At 43.3% G+C, this 18735-nt stretch overlaps 1 protein-coding gene across 1 annotated transcript in view; it reads right to left on the bottom strand.

Moving 5' to 3' along the window:
• LOC137352877 (nectin-3-like protein) overlaps nucleotides 1-16327 on the bottom strand; it is a 59972-nt gene extending 43645 nt beyond the window's left edge. The window contains exons 1-2 of the mRNA XM_068018728.1: nucleotides 16276-16327; nucleotides 13076-13426 (exon numbers count right to left, since the gene is read on the bottom strand). Coding sequence (XP_067874829.1) covers nucleotides 13076-13426; nucleotides 16276-16324 — 400 coding nt within the window. The 5' untranslated portion in view covers nucleotides 16325-16327. The remainder of the gene's footprint in view (nucleotides 1-13075; nucleotides 13427-16275) is intronic.
• Between the last annotated feature and the right edge of the window lie 2408 nt (nucleotides 16328-18735).

Raw genomic sequence — 18735 nt, 5'->3', positions numbered from 1 at the left:
ATAGAGATGTCGAGAATGATAGTTACAGAGAGAGAGAGATAGAGATGTCGAGAATGATAGTTACAGAGAGAGAGAGATAGAGATGTCGAGAATGATAGTTAGAGAGAGAGAGAGAGATAGAGATGTCGAGAATGATAGTTACAGAGAGAGAGAGAGATAGAGATGTCGAGAATGATAGTTAGAGAGAGAGAGAGATAGAGATGTCGAGAATGATAGTTACAGAGAGAGAGAGATAGAGATGTCGAGAATGATAGTTAGAGAGAGAGAGAGAGATAGAGATGTCGAGAATGATAGTTAGAGAGAGAGAGAGAGATAGAGATGTCGAGAATGATAGTTAGAGAGAGAGAGAGAGATAGAGATGTCGAGAATGATAGTTACAGAGAGAGAGAGATAGAGATGTCGAGAATGATAGTTACAGAGAGAGAGAGATAGAGATGTCGAGAATGATAGTTAGAGAGAGAGAGAGAGATAGAGATGTCGAGAATGATAGTTACAGAGAGAGAGAGATAGAGATGTCGAGAATGATAGTTAGAGAGAGAGAGAGAGATAGAGATGTCGAGAATGATAGTTACAGAGAGAGAGAGATAGAGATGTCGAGAATGATAGTTACAGAGAGAGAGAGATAGAGATGTCGAGAATGATAGTTAGAGAGAGAGAGAGAGATAGAGATGTCGAGAATGATAGTTAGAGAGAGAGAGAGAGATAGAGATGTCGAGAATGATAGTTACAGAAAGAGAGAGATAGAGATGTCGAGAATGATATTTACAGAGAGAGAGAGATAGAGATGTCGAGAATGATAGTTAGAGAGAGAGAGAGATAGAGATGTCGAGAATGATAGTTACAGAGAGAGAGAGATAGAGATGTCGAGAATGATAGTTAGAGAGAGAGAGAGAGATAGAGATGTCGAGAATGATAGTTAGAGAGAGAGAGAGATAGAGGTGTCGAGAATGATAGTTAGAGAAAGAGAGAGATAGAGATGTCGAGAATGATAGTTAGAGAGAGAGAGAGAGATAGAGATGTCGAGAATGATAGTTAGAGAGAGAGAGAGATAGAGATGTCGAGAATGATAGTTAGAGAGAGAGAGAGAGATAGAGATGTCGAGAATGATAGTTAGAGAGAGAGAGAGATAGAGATGTCGAGAATGATAGTTAGAGAGAGAGAGAGATAGAGATGTCGAGAATGATAGTTAGAGAGAGAGAGATAGAGATGGCGAGAATGATAGTTAGAGAGAGAGAGAGATAGAGATGTCGAGAATGATAGTTACAGAGAGAGAGAGAGATAGAGATGTCGAGAATGATAGTTAGAGAGGGAGAGAGATAGAGATGTCGAGAATGATAGTTACAGAGAGAGAGAGAGATAGAGATGTCGAGAATGATAGTTACAGAGAGAGAGAGAGATAGAGATGTCGAGAATGATAGTTACAGAGAGAGAGAGAGATAGAGAGAGAGAGAGATCTAGAATGATAGTTACAGAGAGAGAGAGAGAGAGAGTGGTCTAGAATGATAGTTAGAGAGAGAGATAGAGATAGAGAGAGAGAGAGAGAGAGAGAGAGAGAGAGAGATCTAGAATGATAGTTAGAGAGAGAGAGAGAGAGAGAGAGATCTAGAATGACAGAGAGAGAGATAGAGTTGTATATCATGATAGTTAGAGAGAGAGAGAGATCTAGACTGATAGAGAGAGAGAGAGATGTCGAGAATGATAATTACAGAGACAGAGAGAGGGAGATCTAGAATGATAGTTACAGATAGGAGAGGGAGAGATGTCTGGAATGATGGTTAGAGAGAGAGAGAGATAGAGATGTCTAGAATGATGGTTAGAGAGAGAGAGAGATAGAGATGTCTAGAATGATAGTTAGAGAGAGAGAGAGAGAGATGTCTAGAATGATAGTTACAGAGAGAGAGAGAGATAGAGAGAGAGAAAGAGATCTAGAATGATAGTTACACAGAGAGAGAGAGTGATAGAGAGAGAGAAAGAGATCTACAATGATAGTTACTGAGAGAGAGATGACTAGAATGACAGTTACAGAGAGAGAGAGAGATAGAGATGTCGAGAATGATAGTTAGAGAGAGAGATAGATAGAGATGTCGAGAATGATAGTTACAGAGAGAGAGAGAGATAGAGATGTTGAGAATGATAGTTACAGAGAGAGAGAGAGATAGAGATGTCGAGAATGATAGTAACAGAGAGAGAGAGAGAGAGATAGAGATGTCGAGAATGATAGTAACAGAGAGAGAGAGAGATAGAGATGTCGAGAATGATAGTTAGAGAGAGAGAGAGAGAAGCCTGGAATGATAGTTACAGAGAGAGAGAGATATCCAGAATGATAGTTACAGAGAGAGAGAGAGAGAGTGAGAGAGATCTAGAATGATAGTAAGACAGAGAGAGAGAGAGAGAGATCTAGACTGATAGAGAGAGAGAGAGAGAGAGAGAGAGAGATCTAGAATGACAGAGAGAGAGAGATAGAGTTGTATATAATGATAGTTAGAGAGAGAGAGATCTAGACTGATAGAGAGAGAGCGAGATGTCGAGAATGATAATTACAGAGAGAGAGAGGGAGATCTAGAATGATAGTTACAGATAGGAGAGGGAGAGATGTCTGGAATGATGGTTAGAGAGAGAGAGAGAGATAGAGATGTCTAGAATGATGGTTTGAGAGAGAGAGAGATAGAGATGTCTAGAATGATAGTTAGAGAGAGAGATGACTAGAATGATAGTTACAGAGAGAGAGAGAGATATAGAGAGATAAAGAGATCTAGAATGATAGTTACACAGAGAGAGAGAGTGATAGAGAGAGAGAAAGAGATCTAGAATGATAGTTACTGAGAGAGAGATGACTAGAATGACAGTTACAGAGATATAGAGAGATAGAGATGTCGAGAATGATAGTTAGAGAGAGAGAGAGATAGAGATGTCGAGAATGATAGTTACAGAGAGAGAGAGAGATAGAGATGTCTAGAATGATAGTTACAGAGAGAGAGAGAGATAGAGAGAGAGAAAGCGATCTAGAATGATAGTTGCACAGAGAGAGAGAGAGATAGAGAGAGAGAAAGAGATCTAGAATGATAGTTACACAGAGAGAGATGACTAGAATGACAGGAACAGAGAGAGAGAGATAGAGATGTCGAGAATGATAGTTACAGAGAGAGAGAGAGATAGAGATGTCGAGAATGATAGTAACAGAGAGAGAGAGAGATAGAGATGTCGAGAATGATAGTTAGAGAGAGAGAGAGATAGAGATGTCGAGAATGATAGTTACAGAGAGAGAGAGATAGAGAGAGAACGAGATCTAGAATGATAGTTACACAGAGAGAGAGAGATATAGAGAGATAGAAAGAGATCTAGAATGATAGTTACAGAGAGAGATGACAAGAATGACAGTTACAGAGAGAGAGAGAGAGAGAGAGATGTCTAGAATGATAGTTAGAGAGAGAGAGAGATAGAGATGTCGAGAATGATAGTTACAGAGAGAGAGAGAGAGAGATAGAGAGAGGGAAAGAGCTCTAGAATGATAGTTACAGAGAGAGAGAGAGAGAGAGAGTGAGAAAGAGATATAGAATGATATTTACAGAGAGAGAGAGTGAGATGTCTAGAATCATAGTTACAGAGAGAGAGAGAAAGACAGATGTCTAGAATAATAGTTACAGAGAGAGAGGGAGATGTCTAGAATGATAGTTAAAGGGAGAGAGAGAGAGCGAACTAGTATGATAGTTACAGAGAGCGGGAGAGAGAGAGAGGGAGAGAGAGAGATCGAGAATGATAGTTACAGAGAGCGGGAGAGAGAGAGATCTAGAATGATAGTTTCAGAGCGAGAGAGATAGAGATGTCTAGAATGATAGTTAGAGAGAGAGAGGGAGATAGAGAGAGAGATGTCTAGAATGATAGTTAGAGAGAGAGAGAAGATAGAGAGATGTCTAGAATGATAGTTAGAGAGAGAGAGAGAGAAGTCTAGAATGATAGTTACAGAGAGAGAGAGATATCCAGAATAATAGTTACAGAGAGAGAGAGAGAGAGAGAGAGAGAGAGAGAGAGATCTAGAATGATAGTTACAGAGAGAGAGAGAGAGAGAGAGAGGTCTAGAATGGTAGTTAGAGAGAGAGAGAGAGAGATAGAGAGAGAGAGAGATCTAGAATGACAGAGAGAGATAGAGTTCTATATAATGATAGTTAGAGAGAGAGAGATCTAGAATGATAGAGAGAGATGTCGAGAATGATAATTACAGAGAGAGAGAGAGGGAGATCTAGAATGATAGTTACAGATAGGAGAGGGAGAGATGTCTAGAACGATGGTTAGAGAGAGAGAGAGAGAGAGATGTCTAGAATGATGGTTAGAGAGAGCGAGAGATAGAGATGTCTAGAATGATGGTTAGAGAGAGCGAGAGATAGAGATGTCTAGAATGATAGTTAGAGAGAGCGAGAGAGAGAGATCTAGAATGACAGAGAGAGAGAGAGAGAGAGAGAGTTGTATATAATGATAGTTAGAGAGAGAGAGATATCTAGAATGATCGTTAGAGAGAGAGAGAGAGAGAGATGTCTAGAATGAGAGTGAGAGAGATGTCTAGAATGATAGTTACAGAGAGAGAGAGAGAGAGAGAGATGTCCTGAATGAGAGTGAGAGAGATGTCTAGAATGATAGTTACAGAGAGAGAGAGAGAGAGAGAGAGAGAGAGATGTCCTGAATGAGAGTGAGAGAGATGTCTCGAATGATAGTTACAGAGAAAGAGAGAGAGAGGGAGAGAGAGAGATGTCTCGAATGATAGTTACAGAGAGAGAGAGAGAGAGATCTAGAATAATAGTTACAGAGAGAGAGAGAGAGAGAGATGTCTCGAATGATAGTTACAGAGAGAGAGAGAGAGATGTCTAGAATGATAGTTAGAGAGAGAGAGAGAGAGATGTCGAGAACGATAGTTACAGAGAGAGAGAGAGAGATGTGTAGAATGATAGAGAGAGATAGAGAAGACTAGAATGATAGAGAGAGAAAGAGAGATGTCTAGAATGATAGTTACAGAGAGAGAGAGAGAGTTGTGTAGAATGATAGAGAGAGAAAGAGAGATGTCTAGAATGATAGTTACAGAGAGAGAGAGAGAGATGTGTAGAATGATAGAGAGAGATAGAGAAGTCTAGAATGATAGACAGAGAGAGAGAGAGATGTCTCGAATGAGAGTGAGAGGGATGTCTAGAATGGTAGTGACAGAGAGAGAGAGAGAGATGGCTAGAATGATAGTTACAGAGAAAGAGAGAGAGAGATCTAGAATAATATTTACAGAGAGAGAGAGAGAGAGAGAGAGATGTCTCGAATGATAGTTACAGAGAGGGAGAGAGAGAGATGTCTAGAATGATAGTTAGAGAGAGAGAGAGAGAGAGAGAGAGAGATGTCGAGAATGATAGTTACAGAGAGAGAGAGAGATGTCTAGAATGATAGAGAGAGAAAGAGAGATGTCTAGAATGATAGTTACTGAGAGAGAGAGAGAGATGTGTAGAATGATAGAGAGAGATAGAGAAGTCTAGAATGATAGAGAGAGAGAGAGAGAGAGAGAGATGTCTCGAATGAGAGTGAGAGGGATGTCTAGAATGGTAGTGACAGAGAGAGAGAGAGAGATGGCTAGAATGAGAGAGAGGGAAAGAGAGATGTCTAGAATGATAGTTACAGAGAGAGAGAGAGAGATGTCTCGAATGATAGAGAGAGATAGAGATGTCTAGAATGATAGAGAGAAAGAGATGTCTAGAATGAGAGTGAGAGAGATGTCGAGAATGATAGAGAGAGAAAGAGAGAGAGAGATGTCTAGATGATAGTTACAGAGAGAGAGAGATGTCTAGAATGATAGTTACAGAGAGAGAGATGTTTAGAATGATAGAGAGAGATAGAGAAGTCTAGAATGATAGAGAGAGAGAGAGATGTCTCGAATGAGAGTGAGAGGGATGTCTAGAATGGTAGTGACAGAGAGAGAGAGAGAGAGATGGCTAGAATGAGAGAGAGGGAAAGAGAGATGTCTAGAATGATAGTTACAGAGAGAGAGAGAGAGATGTCTCGAATGATAGAGAGAGATAGAGATGTCTAGAATGATAGAGAGAGAGAGATGTCTAGAATGAGAGTGAGAGAGATGTTGAGAATGATAGAGAGAGAAAGAGAGAGAGAGATGTCTAGAATGATAGTTACAGAGAGAGAGAGATGTTTAGAATGATAGAGAGAGATCGAGAAGTCTAGAATGATAGAGAGAGAGAGAGAGAGATGTCTAGATGATAGTGACAGAGAGAGAGAGTTGTCTAGAACGATAGAGAGAGATAGAGATGTCTAGACCGATAGAGAGAGAGAGATGTCTAGAATGAGTGTGAGAGAGATGTCTAGAATGATAGTTAGAGAGAGAGAGAGATGTCTAGAATGATAGAGAGAGAAAGAGAGAGATGTCTAGAATGAGAGAGAAAGAGAGATGTCTAGAATGAGAGGGAGAGAGAGAGAGATGTCTAGAATGATAGTTAGAGAGAGAGAGAGATATCTAGAATGATAGAGAGAGATAGAGATGTCTGGAATGATAGAGAGAGAGAGATGTCTAGAATGAGAGTGAGAGAGATGTATAGAATGATAGTTAGAGAGAGAGAGAGATGTCTAGAATGATAGAGAGAGAAAGAGAGAGATGTCTAGAATGAGAGAGAAAGAGAGATGTCTAGAATGAGAGGGAGAGAGAGAGAGAGATGTCTAGAATGATAGTTAGAGAGAGAGAGTGAGAGAGATGTCTAGAATGATAGAGAGAGATAGAGATGTCTAGAATGATAGAGAGAGAGAGATGTCTAGAATGAGAGTGAGATTGATGTCTAGAATGATAGTAACAGAGAGAGAGAGAGAGAGAGAGAGATGTTGAGAATGATAGTTAGAGAGAGAGAGAGATAGAGATGTCGAGAATGATAGTTAGAGAGAGAGAGTGAGAGAGATGTCTAGAATGATAGAGAGAGATAGAGATGTCTAGAATGATAGAGAGAGAGAGATGTCTAGAATGAGAGTGAGAGAGATGTCTAGAATGATAGTAACAGAGAGAGAGAGAGATAGAGATGTTGAGAATGATAGTTAGAGAGAGAGAGAGATGGAGATGTCGAGAATGATAGTTACAGAGAGATAGAGAGATTGGGATGTCTAGAATGATAGTTACAGAGAGAGAGAGAGATAGAGAGAGAACGAGATCTAGAATGATAGTTACACAGAGAGAGAGAGAGAGAGATAGAGAGATAGAAAGAGATCTAGAATGATAGTTACAGAGAGAGAGATGACTAGAATGACAGTTACAGAGAGAGAGAGAGAGAGAGATGTCTAGATTGATAGTTAGAGAGAGAGAGAGATAGAGATGTCGAGAATGATAGTTACAGAGAGAGAGAGAGAGAGAGATAGAGATAGAGAGAGAGAAAGAGCTCTAGAATGATAGTTACAGAGAGAGAGAGAGAGAGAGATAGAGAGCGAGAAAGAGATCTAGAATGATATTTACAGAGAGAGAGAGAGATGTCTAGAATCATAGTTACAGAGAGAGAGAGAAAGACAGATGTCTAGAATGATAGTTAAAGGGAGAGAGAGAGAGCGAACTAGTATGATAGTTACAGAGAGCGGGAGAGAGAGAGATCTAGAATGATAGTTTCAGAGCGAGAGAGATAGAGAATCTAGAATGATAGTTAGAGAGAGAGGGAGATAGAGAGAGAGAGATGTCTAGAATGATAGTTAGAGAGAGAGAGAAGATAGAGAGATGTCTAGAATGATAGTTAGAGAGAGAGAGAGAGAGAAGTCTAGAATGATAGTTACAGAGAGAGAGATATCCAGAATAATAGTTACAGAGAGAGAGAGAGAAAGAGAGAGAGAGAGAGATCTAGAATGATAGTTACAGAGAGAGAGAGAGAGAGAGAGGGGTCTAGAATGGTAGTTAGAGAGAGAGAGAGAGAGAGAGAGAGAGAGAGATCTAGAATGACAGAGAGAGAGATAGAGTTCTATATAATGATAGTTAGAGAGAGAGAGATCTAGAATGATAGAGAGAGATGTCGAGAATGATAATTACAGAGAGAGAGAGAGGGAGATCTAGAATGATAGTTACAGATAAGAGAGGGAGAGATGTCTAGAACGATGGTTAGAGAGAGAGAGAGATAGAGATGTCTAGAATGATGGTTAGAGAGAGCGAGAGATAGAGATGTCTAGAATGATAGTTAGAGAGAGCGAGAGAGAGAGATCTAGAATGACAGAGAGAGAGAGAGAGAGAGAGAGATGTCCTGAATGAGAGTGAGAGAGATGTCTCGAATGATAGTTACAGAGAGAGAGAGAGAGAGAGAGAGAGAGATGTCCTGAATGAGAGTGAGAGAGATGTCTAGAATGATAGTTACAGAGAGAGAGAGAGAGAGAGAGAGAGATGTCCTGAATGATAGAGAGAGAAAGAGAGATGTCTAGAATGATAGTTAGAGAGAGAGAGAGAGAGAGAGAGATGTCGAGAATGATAGTTACAGAGAGAGAGAGATGTCTAGAATGATAGAGAGAGAGAGATGTCTAGAATGATAGTTACAGAGAGAGAGAGAGAGATGTGTAGAATGATAGAGAGGGATAGAGAAGTCTAGAATGATAGTTACAGAGAGAGAGAGAGATGTCTAGAATGATAGAGAGAGAAAGAGAGATGTCTAGAATGATAGTTACAGAGAGAGAGAGAGATGTCTAGAATGATAGAGAGAGAAAGAGAGATGTCTAGAATGATAGTTACAGAGAGAGAGAGAGAGATGTGTAGAATGATAGAGAGAGATAGAGAAGTCTAGAATGATAGAGAGAGAGAGAGAGATGTCTCGAATGAGAGTGAGAGGGATGTCTAGAATGGTAGTGACAGAGAGAGAGAGAGAGAGAGAGATGGCTAGAATGAGAGAGAGGGAAAGAGAGATGTCTAGAATGATAGTTACAGAGAGAGAGAGAGAGATGTCTCGAATGATAGAGAGAGATAGAGATGTCTAGAATGATAGAGAGAGAGAGATGTCTAGAATGAGAGTGAGAGAGATGTCGAGAATGATAGAGAGAGAAAGAGAGAGAGAGATGTCTAGAATGATAGTTACAGAGAGAGAGAGATGTTTAGAATGATAGAGAGAGAGAGAGATGTCTAGATGATAGTGACAGAGAGAGAGAGTTGTCTAGAACGATAGAGAGAGATAGAGATGTCTAGACCGATAGAGAGAGATAGAGATGTCTAGACCGATAGAGAGAGAGAGATGTCTAGAATGAGTGTGAGAGAGATGTCTAGAATGATAGTTAGAGAGAGAGAGAGAGAGAGAGAGAGAGAGAGATGTCTAGAATGATAGAGAGAGAAAGAGAGAGATGTCTAGAATGAGAGAGAAAGAGAGATGTCTAGAATGAGAGGGAGAGAGAGAGAGATGTCTAGAATGATAGTTAGAGAGAGAGAGTGAGAGAGATATCTAGAATGATAGAGAGAGATAGAGATGTCTAGAATGATAGAGAGAGAGAGATGTCTAGAATGAGAGTGAGAGAGATGTCTAGAATGATAGTTAGAGAGAGAGAGAGAGATGTCTAGAATGATAGAGAGAGAAAGAGAGAGATGTCTAGAATGAGAGAGAAAGAGAGATGTCTAGAATGAGAGGGAGGGAGAGAGAGAGAGATGTCTGGAATGATAGTTAGAGAGAGAGAGTGAGAGAGATGTCTAGAATGATAGAGAGAGATAGAGATGTCTAGAATGATAGAGAGAGAGAGATGTCTAGAATGAGAGTGAGAGAGATGTCTAGAATGATAGTTAGAGAGAGAGAGAGAGATGTCTAGAATGATAGAGAGAGATGGAGATGTCTAGAATGATAGAGAGAGAGAGATGTCTAGAATGAGAGGGAGAGAGATGTCTAGAATGATAGTTGCACAGAGAGAGAGAGAGAGATGTCTAGAATGATAGAGAGAGAAAGAGAGAGAGAGAGATGTCTTTGAATGATAGAGAGAGAGAGAGAGAGAGAGAGAGATGTCTTTATGATCTGCACGTCATCCCAAATCACGTCAGAGATAGAATTTAAAATGAAGTTTTGCCAGAGTGGGAGTCAGTGTACATCAATGAGCATTGAGGGTGATTGGTACATACGAACTAGGAGCAGAAGTAGGCCATTCAGCCCCTCGAGCCTGCTGGCCATTCTATAATATCATGGCTGATCTGTGGATTCAACTCCACTTTCCTGCCTACCCCTAATACCCTTTGACTCCCTTGTCTGTCTACCTCTGCCATAAAATTATTCAATGATCCTGCCTGCACCGCTGTCCAGGGAAGAGAGTTCCAAAGATTCACAACCCTCTGAGAGAAATTTTTTTTTCCTCATCTCCGTCTTAAATGGGAGGCCCTTTATTTTTAAACTGTGCGCCTTAGTTTTGTCTCTCCCACAAGAGGAACCATCCTTTCAACATCCACTCTGTCAAGTCCCCTCAGGATCTTATATGTTTCAATAAGACTATCTCTCATTCTTCTGGACTTCAATGAATACAGACCCAACCTTTCCTCATAAGATAACCCTCTCATCCCAGGAAACAGTCAAGTGAATCTTCTCTGAACTGTTCCCAATGCAACTATACCCTTTCTTAAGTAAGGAGACCAAATCTGTACACAATATTCTAGATGTGTCTCACCAATGCCATGGGCTCGAATTTTGTTTAGTAACCTTTGATGTGGCGCCTTGTCAAATGCTTTCTGGAAATCCAAGTAGGCCACATCCACAGGTTTCCCTTTATCCAGGTTGCTTGTTACTTCCACAAAGAGCTGTAATAAATTCGTCAATAAATTGGTGAACGGGACTTGGCCTGAGTTAGGATACAGATAGCAGAGTTATAGTGCAGGTTAGGTTTGTGTAGGGTGAAAGATGGCAGGCTAACCAGGAGAGAATTGAAATAGGTAAGTCTAGAGGGAATAAAGGCAGGGATAGGGGCCACAATGCATCGAAACTCCTTGGGCAGTGGAGAACACGGCCCCACCCTCTGAAATGAGGGCATGAATAAGCACAGGCCTCTGGCTTCCCCTAGCAAAGGCCCATCAGAAAACCTGGAGGAAGCAAAATTCCGGTGCCGAATCCGGCCCCAGGTTTTAGCTCCCTCTTTCCCACGGGTGCATGGGGGGGAAAACGTCAACCCCTGGAATAATTGTCGTCCCGCAGCCGAATTTCAAGGTTTCTAGTTTCGCAACCCGCAGTTGAGACTTCAAACTCGACTTCAGCTGGGTGGGTAGGGAGCAGGAAGACACGATCTCACTGAAAACCTTACATCTTCTGGATGTAATTCCCTCACCACAACTCCTTCAGTCCTATTCTGAAGTGTCAGCCTATAGTTTGCCATAGGGTTATAAGAACATAATGAATAGGAGCAGAAGTAGGCCCTCAAGCCTGCTCTGCCACTCAATAAAATCATGTCTGGTCTGCTACCTCAACTCTACTTTGCTGCCCTGTCCCCATATCCCTTCATTCCCTCAGTATCCAACAATCTATCGACCTCTGTCTTGAATATACTCAATGACTGAGCATCCAGAACCCTCTGGGGTCGGGAATTCCAAAGATTCACAACCCTCTGAATGAAGAAATTTCTCCTCAACTCAGTGCTAACCGGCCGACCATTTACCCTGAGACTGTGACCGCCAGTTCTAGACTGTCCAGCCGGGAGGGGGGAGGAGGGGAAACAGCCTCTTGGCATCTACCCTGTCAAACCCTCTAAGAATTTCACACCTTTCAATGAGATCACTTCTTCTAAACTCCAGAGAATATAGGCCCTTTCCACTCAACCTCTCCTCATCCGGGCAGCTCTCTCCGCCCGGGAAGCAGACCCAGAGGCACAAGGACTACCAACCCTGCCACAAACTACCAACCCTGCCACAAACTACCAACCCTGCCAAGCTGGCACTATACAAGATAGGCAACCTCTATCTCCATGCCTACCCAATGCCCCTTTTCCCCGCATTTCTGTGCCAGGGTTGTTTCAACCAATACAAGAAACATACGGGTGTGGTCATAGTAACAGTTTCAGGCAGGTGAGGACCTTCGGCCCATCTAGCCCACCTATCCACAGAACCCAACTGGCGCACCACCCTTGATCCCAGATGTTGACAGGATCTGGTCTAATTCTTTCTTGAAGCACATTAAGGTGCTTTATTCCAGCACCCATGCCAATAACCTGTTCCATATACTCACCGTCCATTTACTAAAACTAGCCCTCCTGTATTTACTATTGGAAATGTTTGCCATTAATTTGTACATGAGTCAAAAGCAGCCTTGGTTGTAATTTATCTGAGATCTTCCATTCTCTCGAACACCTCTATCATATCCCCTCTCCGTCTTCCTTTTTCAAGACGGGAAGGAACCCGAGTAGTAAATTTTTCTTCCTAAATTCGGAGCTACTGCCCCACACAATATACCTCGGTGTGTAACACAGAGTAAAATTAGTCAACTTGCTTTGCCTCATTAAAATGGATCTAATCACAGATTCCTAGAACCTTACCAGACAGAAAGAGGCTTTTCAGCCCATCGCGCCTCTGCTGGCTCTTTGAAAGAACTATCCGATTATTCTCATCCCCTGCTTTCCCCCATAACCCTGCATTTTTTTCTTTTTCTAATATATATCCCATTCCCTTTTTAAAGTTACTACAGAATCTGCTTCCACCGCCCTCCTAGGCAATGAACTCCAGATCACAACAACTCATTGCACAGCCAAGAATCTGGAATTCAAAAATAGCTAGTCTAATGGTGACCATGAAACCATTGTCAATCGTTGTCAAACCCATCTGGTTCACTCATGGCCTTTAAATCCTGGTCTGGTCTAAATGTGACTCTGAAATGGCCTAGCAAGCCGCTCAGTTCAAGGGCAATAAGGGATGGGCAATAAATGCTGTCCTTGTCAAAGGAGCTCACACCCCATGAATGAATATAAAAACTGAAATTGTGTCCATTGCTTCCCGAGCCTCCCATCACTGGAAACAATTTCTCCTTGTTTTACTCTATCAAAACCATTTGTAATTTGAAACACTGATGTTAAATATCTCTTTAATCTCCCCTGCTCTATTCCACATGCTCAGACAAGGATATAAATCACCAAATGCATGAAAACTTCCACATACCCAATACTTCCAAGGTAACATCCTCTGATATGCTTCCGTTGGGATATGTGGTGAATTGGCACCTGTAATCACCGGAATCTGTCATTCTCAAATCTCTAATTACCAGGGTGGCATCGTGGCAAGAGGGACTTTGGAAATGAAACCGGTGGGATCCGGGTTGCTGGGGGTAATTGATTCCAAACGTTGGACTGTACAATGCCAGGGTTTTCCTTGAGCCAGTCTTCTTCACCCAGGCCACCTGGACTACTTTCAGATCCTGTTGTGAATTTTGTAACTGACACAGGAGCATCACGTCCATTCCTACATAGCCTGTAGTGTACGCCTCAACTTTTAGTTCCTTGGCATTGTGGACTGAGAACAGAAAATAAATCCAGTTTCACTGCCTCCAGCAGTATTTTAACTTCAATAACCTTTATTCACAGCTAGTTTTATCTCAATATATTTAGTTAGTAATTTAACACCAGGTTAATTAAACAGGCAAAAGAGCAAAGTTAAACAGCTTCTGATGTCCTGGTAGAATTTGAGATTGTGGAGTTTTACAACACAGGAGGCCATTCAAAACAATCAGTAGCTTCTAGCAGTTTCTGGGAGCTATTCTGAACCAATCCCACTGCCCGTACTCTCTCCATAGCTGTGTAAACAAACCCCACATAATCCCACAGTCCCACTCTCCCCATAGCCCGAAACAAACCCAAACCAATCCCATTGCCTCACTCTCCACATAGCCCAGTATCAAACCCAGACTAATCGCATTGTTACCACTCTCCACATAGCTCAGTATCAAACCCAGACGAATCCCATTGTCCCCACTCTCCACATAGCCCAGTATCAAACCCAGACTAATCCCACTGGCCCACTCTCTCCACATAGCCCAGTATCAAACCCAGACTAATCCCACTGGCCCACTCTCTCCACATAGCCCAGTATCAAACCCAGACTAATCCCACTGGCCCACTCTCTCCACAGAGCACAGTATCAAACCCAGACTAATCCCACTGACCCACTCTCTCCACATAGCCCAGTATCAAACCCAGACTAATCCCACAGACCCACTCTCTCCACATAACCCAGTATCAAACCCAGACTAATCCCACTGACCCACTTTCTCACATAGCCCAGTATCAAACGCAGACTAATCCCACTGACCCACTCTCTCCACATAGCCCAGTATCAAACCCAGACTAATCCCACTGGCCCACTCTCTCACATAGCCCAGTATCAAACCCAGACTAATCCCACTGACCCACTCTCTCCACATAACCCAGTATCAAACCCAGACTAATCCCACTGACCCAATCTCTCCACATAGCCCAGTATCAAACCCAGACTAATTCCATTGTCACCACTCTCCACATAAGCCAGTATCAAACCCAGACTAATCCCACTGACCCACTCTCTCCACATAGCCCAGTATCAAACCCAGACTAATCCCACTGGCCCACTCTCTCCACAGAGCACAGTATCAAACCCAGACTAATCCCACTGACCCACTCTCTCCACATAGCCCAGTATCAAACCCAGACTAATCCCACAGACCCACTCTCTCCACATAACCCAGTATCAAACCCAGACTAATCCCACTGACCCACTTTCTCACATAGCCCAGTATCAAACGCAGACTAATCCCACTGACCCACTCTCTCCACATAGCCCAGTATCAAACCCAGACTAATCCCACTGGCCCACTCTCTCACATAGCCCAGTATCAAACCCAGACTAATCCCACTGACCCACTCTCTCCACATAACCCAGTATCAAACCCAGACTAATCCCACTGACCCAATCTCTCCACATAGCCCAGTATCAAACCCAGACTAATTCCATTGTCACCACTCTCCACATAAGCCAGTATCAAACCCAGACTAATCCCACTGACCCACTCTCTCCACAGAGCACAGTATCAAACCTAGACTAATCCCACTGACCCACTCTCTCCACAGAGCACAGTATCAAACCTAGACTAATCCCACTGACCCACTCTCTCACATAGCCCAGTATCAAACCCAGACTAATCCCACTGACCCACTCTCTCCACATAACCCAGTATCAAACCCAGACTAATCCCACTGACCCACTCTCTCACATAGCCCAGTATCAAACCCAGACTAATCCCACTGACCCACTCTCTCCACATAACCCAGTATCAAACCCAGACTAATCCCACTGACCCACTCTCTCCACAGAGCACAGTATCAAACCTAGACTAATCCCACTGACCCACTCTCTCCACAGAGCACAGTATCAAACCTAGACTAATCCCACTGACCCACTCTCTCACATAGCCCAGTATCAAACCCAGACTAATCCCACTGACCCACTCTCTCCACATAACCCAGTATCAAACCCAGACTAATCCCACTGACCCACTCTCTCACATAGCCCAGTATCAAACCCAGACTAATCCCACTGACCCACTCTCTCCACATAACCCAGTATCAAACCCAGACTAATCCCACTGTCACCACTCTCCACATAACCCAGTATCAAACCTAGACTAATCCCATTGTCCCACTCTCTCCACATAGCCCAGTATCAAATACAGACTAATCCCACTGACCCACTCTCTCCACAGAGCACAGTATCAAACCTAGACTAATCCCATCGTCCCACTCTCTCCCCATAGCCCAGTATCAAACCTAGACTAATCCCATTGTCCAACTCTCTCCACATAGCCCAGTATCAAACCCAGACTAATCCCACTGACCCACTCTCTCACATAGCCCAGTATCAAACCTAGACTAATCCCACTGACCCACTCTCTCCACATAGCCCAGTATCAAACCCAGACTAATCCCACTGACCCACTCTCTCCACAAAGTCCAGAATCAAACCCAGACTAATCCCACTGACCCACTCTCTCCACAAAGTCCAGAATCAAACCCAGACTAATCCCACTGACCCAATCTCGCCACATAGCCCAGTATCAAACCCAGACTAATCCCACTGACCCACTCTCTCCCCATAGCCCAGTATCAAACCCAGACTAATCCCACTGACCCACTCTCTCCACATAGCCCAGTATCAAACCCAGACTAATCCCACTGCCCCACTCTCTCCCCATAGCCAAGTATTAAACCCAGACTAATCCCACTGACCCACTCTCTGCACATAGCCCAGTATCAAACCCAGACTAATCCCACTGTCCCACTCTCTCCACATAGCCCAGTATCAAACCCAGACTTTAAATCTTTAAAACCTACCAGGTAGAATGAGAGCTAAGAAGTAGACAATGCCACAGATCGCCCCCATTGTGTTACAACATAAACCTGTATGACTGAGGACTGTAGTGTTTTGGTGAAACCTGGTTCCTTATAATATCTGCGGTGTTTGGTTTTTCTGCCTTGTGAACGGAACAGAAAGTTGGGAAGTAACACTCTACCTTTAAATGTTTGCATAAAGTTAGCTCAAAGTGTAACTATTCAGCTGTCAATCCCAGCAAACTGCAGCAGCAGAATTTCAGTTTCTGAAAGAGGAAACCTGCAAAATAATTGAACAGTTATTGTCACATATCCTGTGGCTGACCTTCTGCACTGGACAGGATGAGTTTGAACCAGTCTCCTCCCCTTATATGTCTCCATTGACCCACATACCACACATACTTTCATTATTACTCTCATTGATGGTTAATCATGAGACTATAAGCTGAGGCCGACCGTTTAGTCCCTGGAGCATGCTCCACCGAATGGATAAGATCTTTGCTGATTTTCCACATCAACTTTAGTTTCCTGCCCTATTCCCATATCTCATCGATTCCCATGTCCACAAAAATCTATCAGTCTCATTCTTGAATATACTCAGTGACTGAGCATCCGCAGCCCTCTGGGGTAGAGCATTCCAAAGATTCACTGCCCTCTGAGTGAAGACATTTCTCCGCACCCCAATCCAGAATGGCCAACCCCTTACTGTGACACTGTGACCCCCCTAGTTTGAGCTTCCCCAGTAAGGGGGTAAACAGTCTCTCAGCACCTACCCTGTTAAGCCCGCTGAGAATTTTATGCATTTCAATGAGATTATTTCCCCAAAATATACTGAATTCATAAAAATCTGTAAAAAAAGACATTACAAAACAGTTCAAAACAGCACCAAGTTGACAATACAAAAAGTGCAAAGGCAATCAGTTTTCTTCAATACAGGAGTGAGTTGCCTCACAACCCTTCCATTCCATGTTACATGCCATATACATTTTGCAGCAAACCCATGTTGTCTGTATACAGCCCGAGGGGTTTCCCATGGGTCCAGCCCATCAGTTCACATTGGTGGGGGGACCTTACACAGTGGTCTTTCCCTATTGGGTCTTTGCCGTGGCTGCCCCAAGCTTTAGTGCGTCCCTCAGCACATAGTCCTAGACCTTGGAATGTACCAGTCTGCAACACTCAGTCATGGACAACTCTTTGCACTGGAAGACCAGCAGGTTTCGGGCAGACCAAAGGGCGTCTTTCACCTAATTGATGGTCCTCCAGCAGCAGTTGATGTTTATCTCGGTGTGCGTCCCTGGGAACAGCCCGTAGAGAACAGACTCCTGTGTTACAGAGCTGCTTGGGATGAACCACGACAAAAAACCACTGCATCTCTTTTCACACCTGTTTTGCAAAGACACATTCCAGAAGGAGGTGGGCAACAATGTCTTTCCCACCGCAGCCACCTCGAGGGCAGCGTGCGGAGGGGGCGAGACTCCAGGCGTGCAGGAAGGATCTGACGGGAAGGGCACTTCGCACCACCCGCCAAGCTACATATTGGTGCTTGTTTGAAAGTTCTGGTGATGAGGCATTCCATCCGACAGGATCCACCATCTCCTTTTCCCGTAGGGCCTTGAGGACATTCCGTGCAGGCCACTGCCTGATGGATTGGTGGTCAAAGGTGTTTTTCTGCAGAAACTTTTCCACAAAGGATAGGTGGTACGGCACGGTCCAACTGGATGGAGCATTCCGTGGCATTGTGACCAGGCCCATCCTTCGCAACACCGGGGACAGATGGAAGAAATTATTTCCCATTCTTCTAAACTCCCGAGAATAGTGCTCATTTTACTCAATCTCTGGTCACTGGGACAACCATTTCATTCTCTTCGTTGCACCCCTTTTAGACAAGGAGGTCAAAAGTGTACCCAGTCCTCTGGGTGTGGTCTCACCAGAGCACCATACAATTTCAGCAAGATATCCTTGTACTCCTCCAGCCTGCCTCCCGCCTTTAGTCAGGTCTAACTTATCTTTTGTCTTCCCAATTGCTTGCTGTTAACATTTTGTGATTTGAGTACAGGGCCCCCCCCCAGATCCCTGTGCATATCAACATTTCATATTCTCTTATCTTTAAAAAACAATGAGGCTGCATTTTATGGGGCCCCCTGAGGCAGCGGGGGAGGGGGAGCCATAGAATCACGACGGGTGGAGGGGGGAGGGCTCATTGCTGCCCCATCACCAAGCGATTTTGCCAGGGATGGGATAGGCGACGAAGGCCTTCCAGCCCCAGAGGCCAATTGAGCCCCTAAAGTGGCCGATTAACGACCACTTCAGGGCATCTTCCCACCGCTGGGATTTCAGTCCTTTCATCTAATTCATTGATATAGATTGTAAATATCGGAGACCCAAGGACTGATCATTGCATCACCCAACTAGATACAAGCTACCAACCTGAAGTAATGGAAGGTGTCATCAACAATGCTATCA

Source organism: Heterodontus francisci, chromosome 39, assembly GCF_036365525.1.
Source record: "Heterodontus francisci isolate sHetFra1 chromosome 39, sHetFra1.hap1, whole genome shotgun sequence".
Taxonomy (NCBI): Eukaryota; Metazoa; Chordata; class Chondrichthyes; order Heterodontiformes; family Heterodontidae; genus Heterodontus; species Heterodontus francisci.
This window is presented reverse-complemented; position numbering and strand designations above follow the sequence as displayed.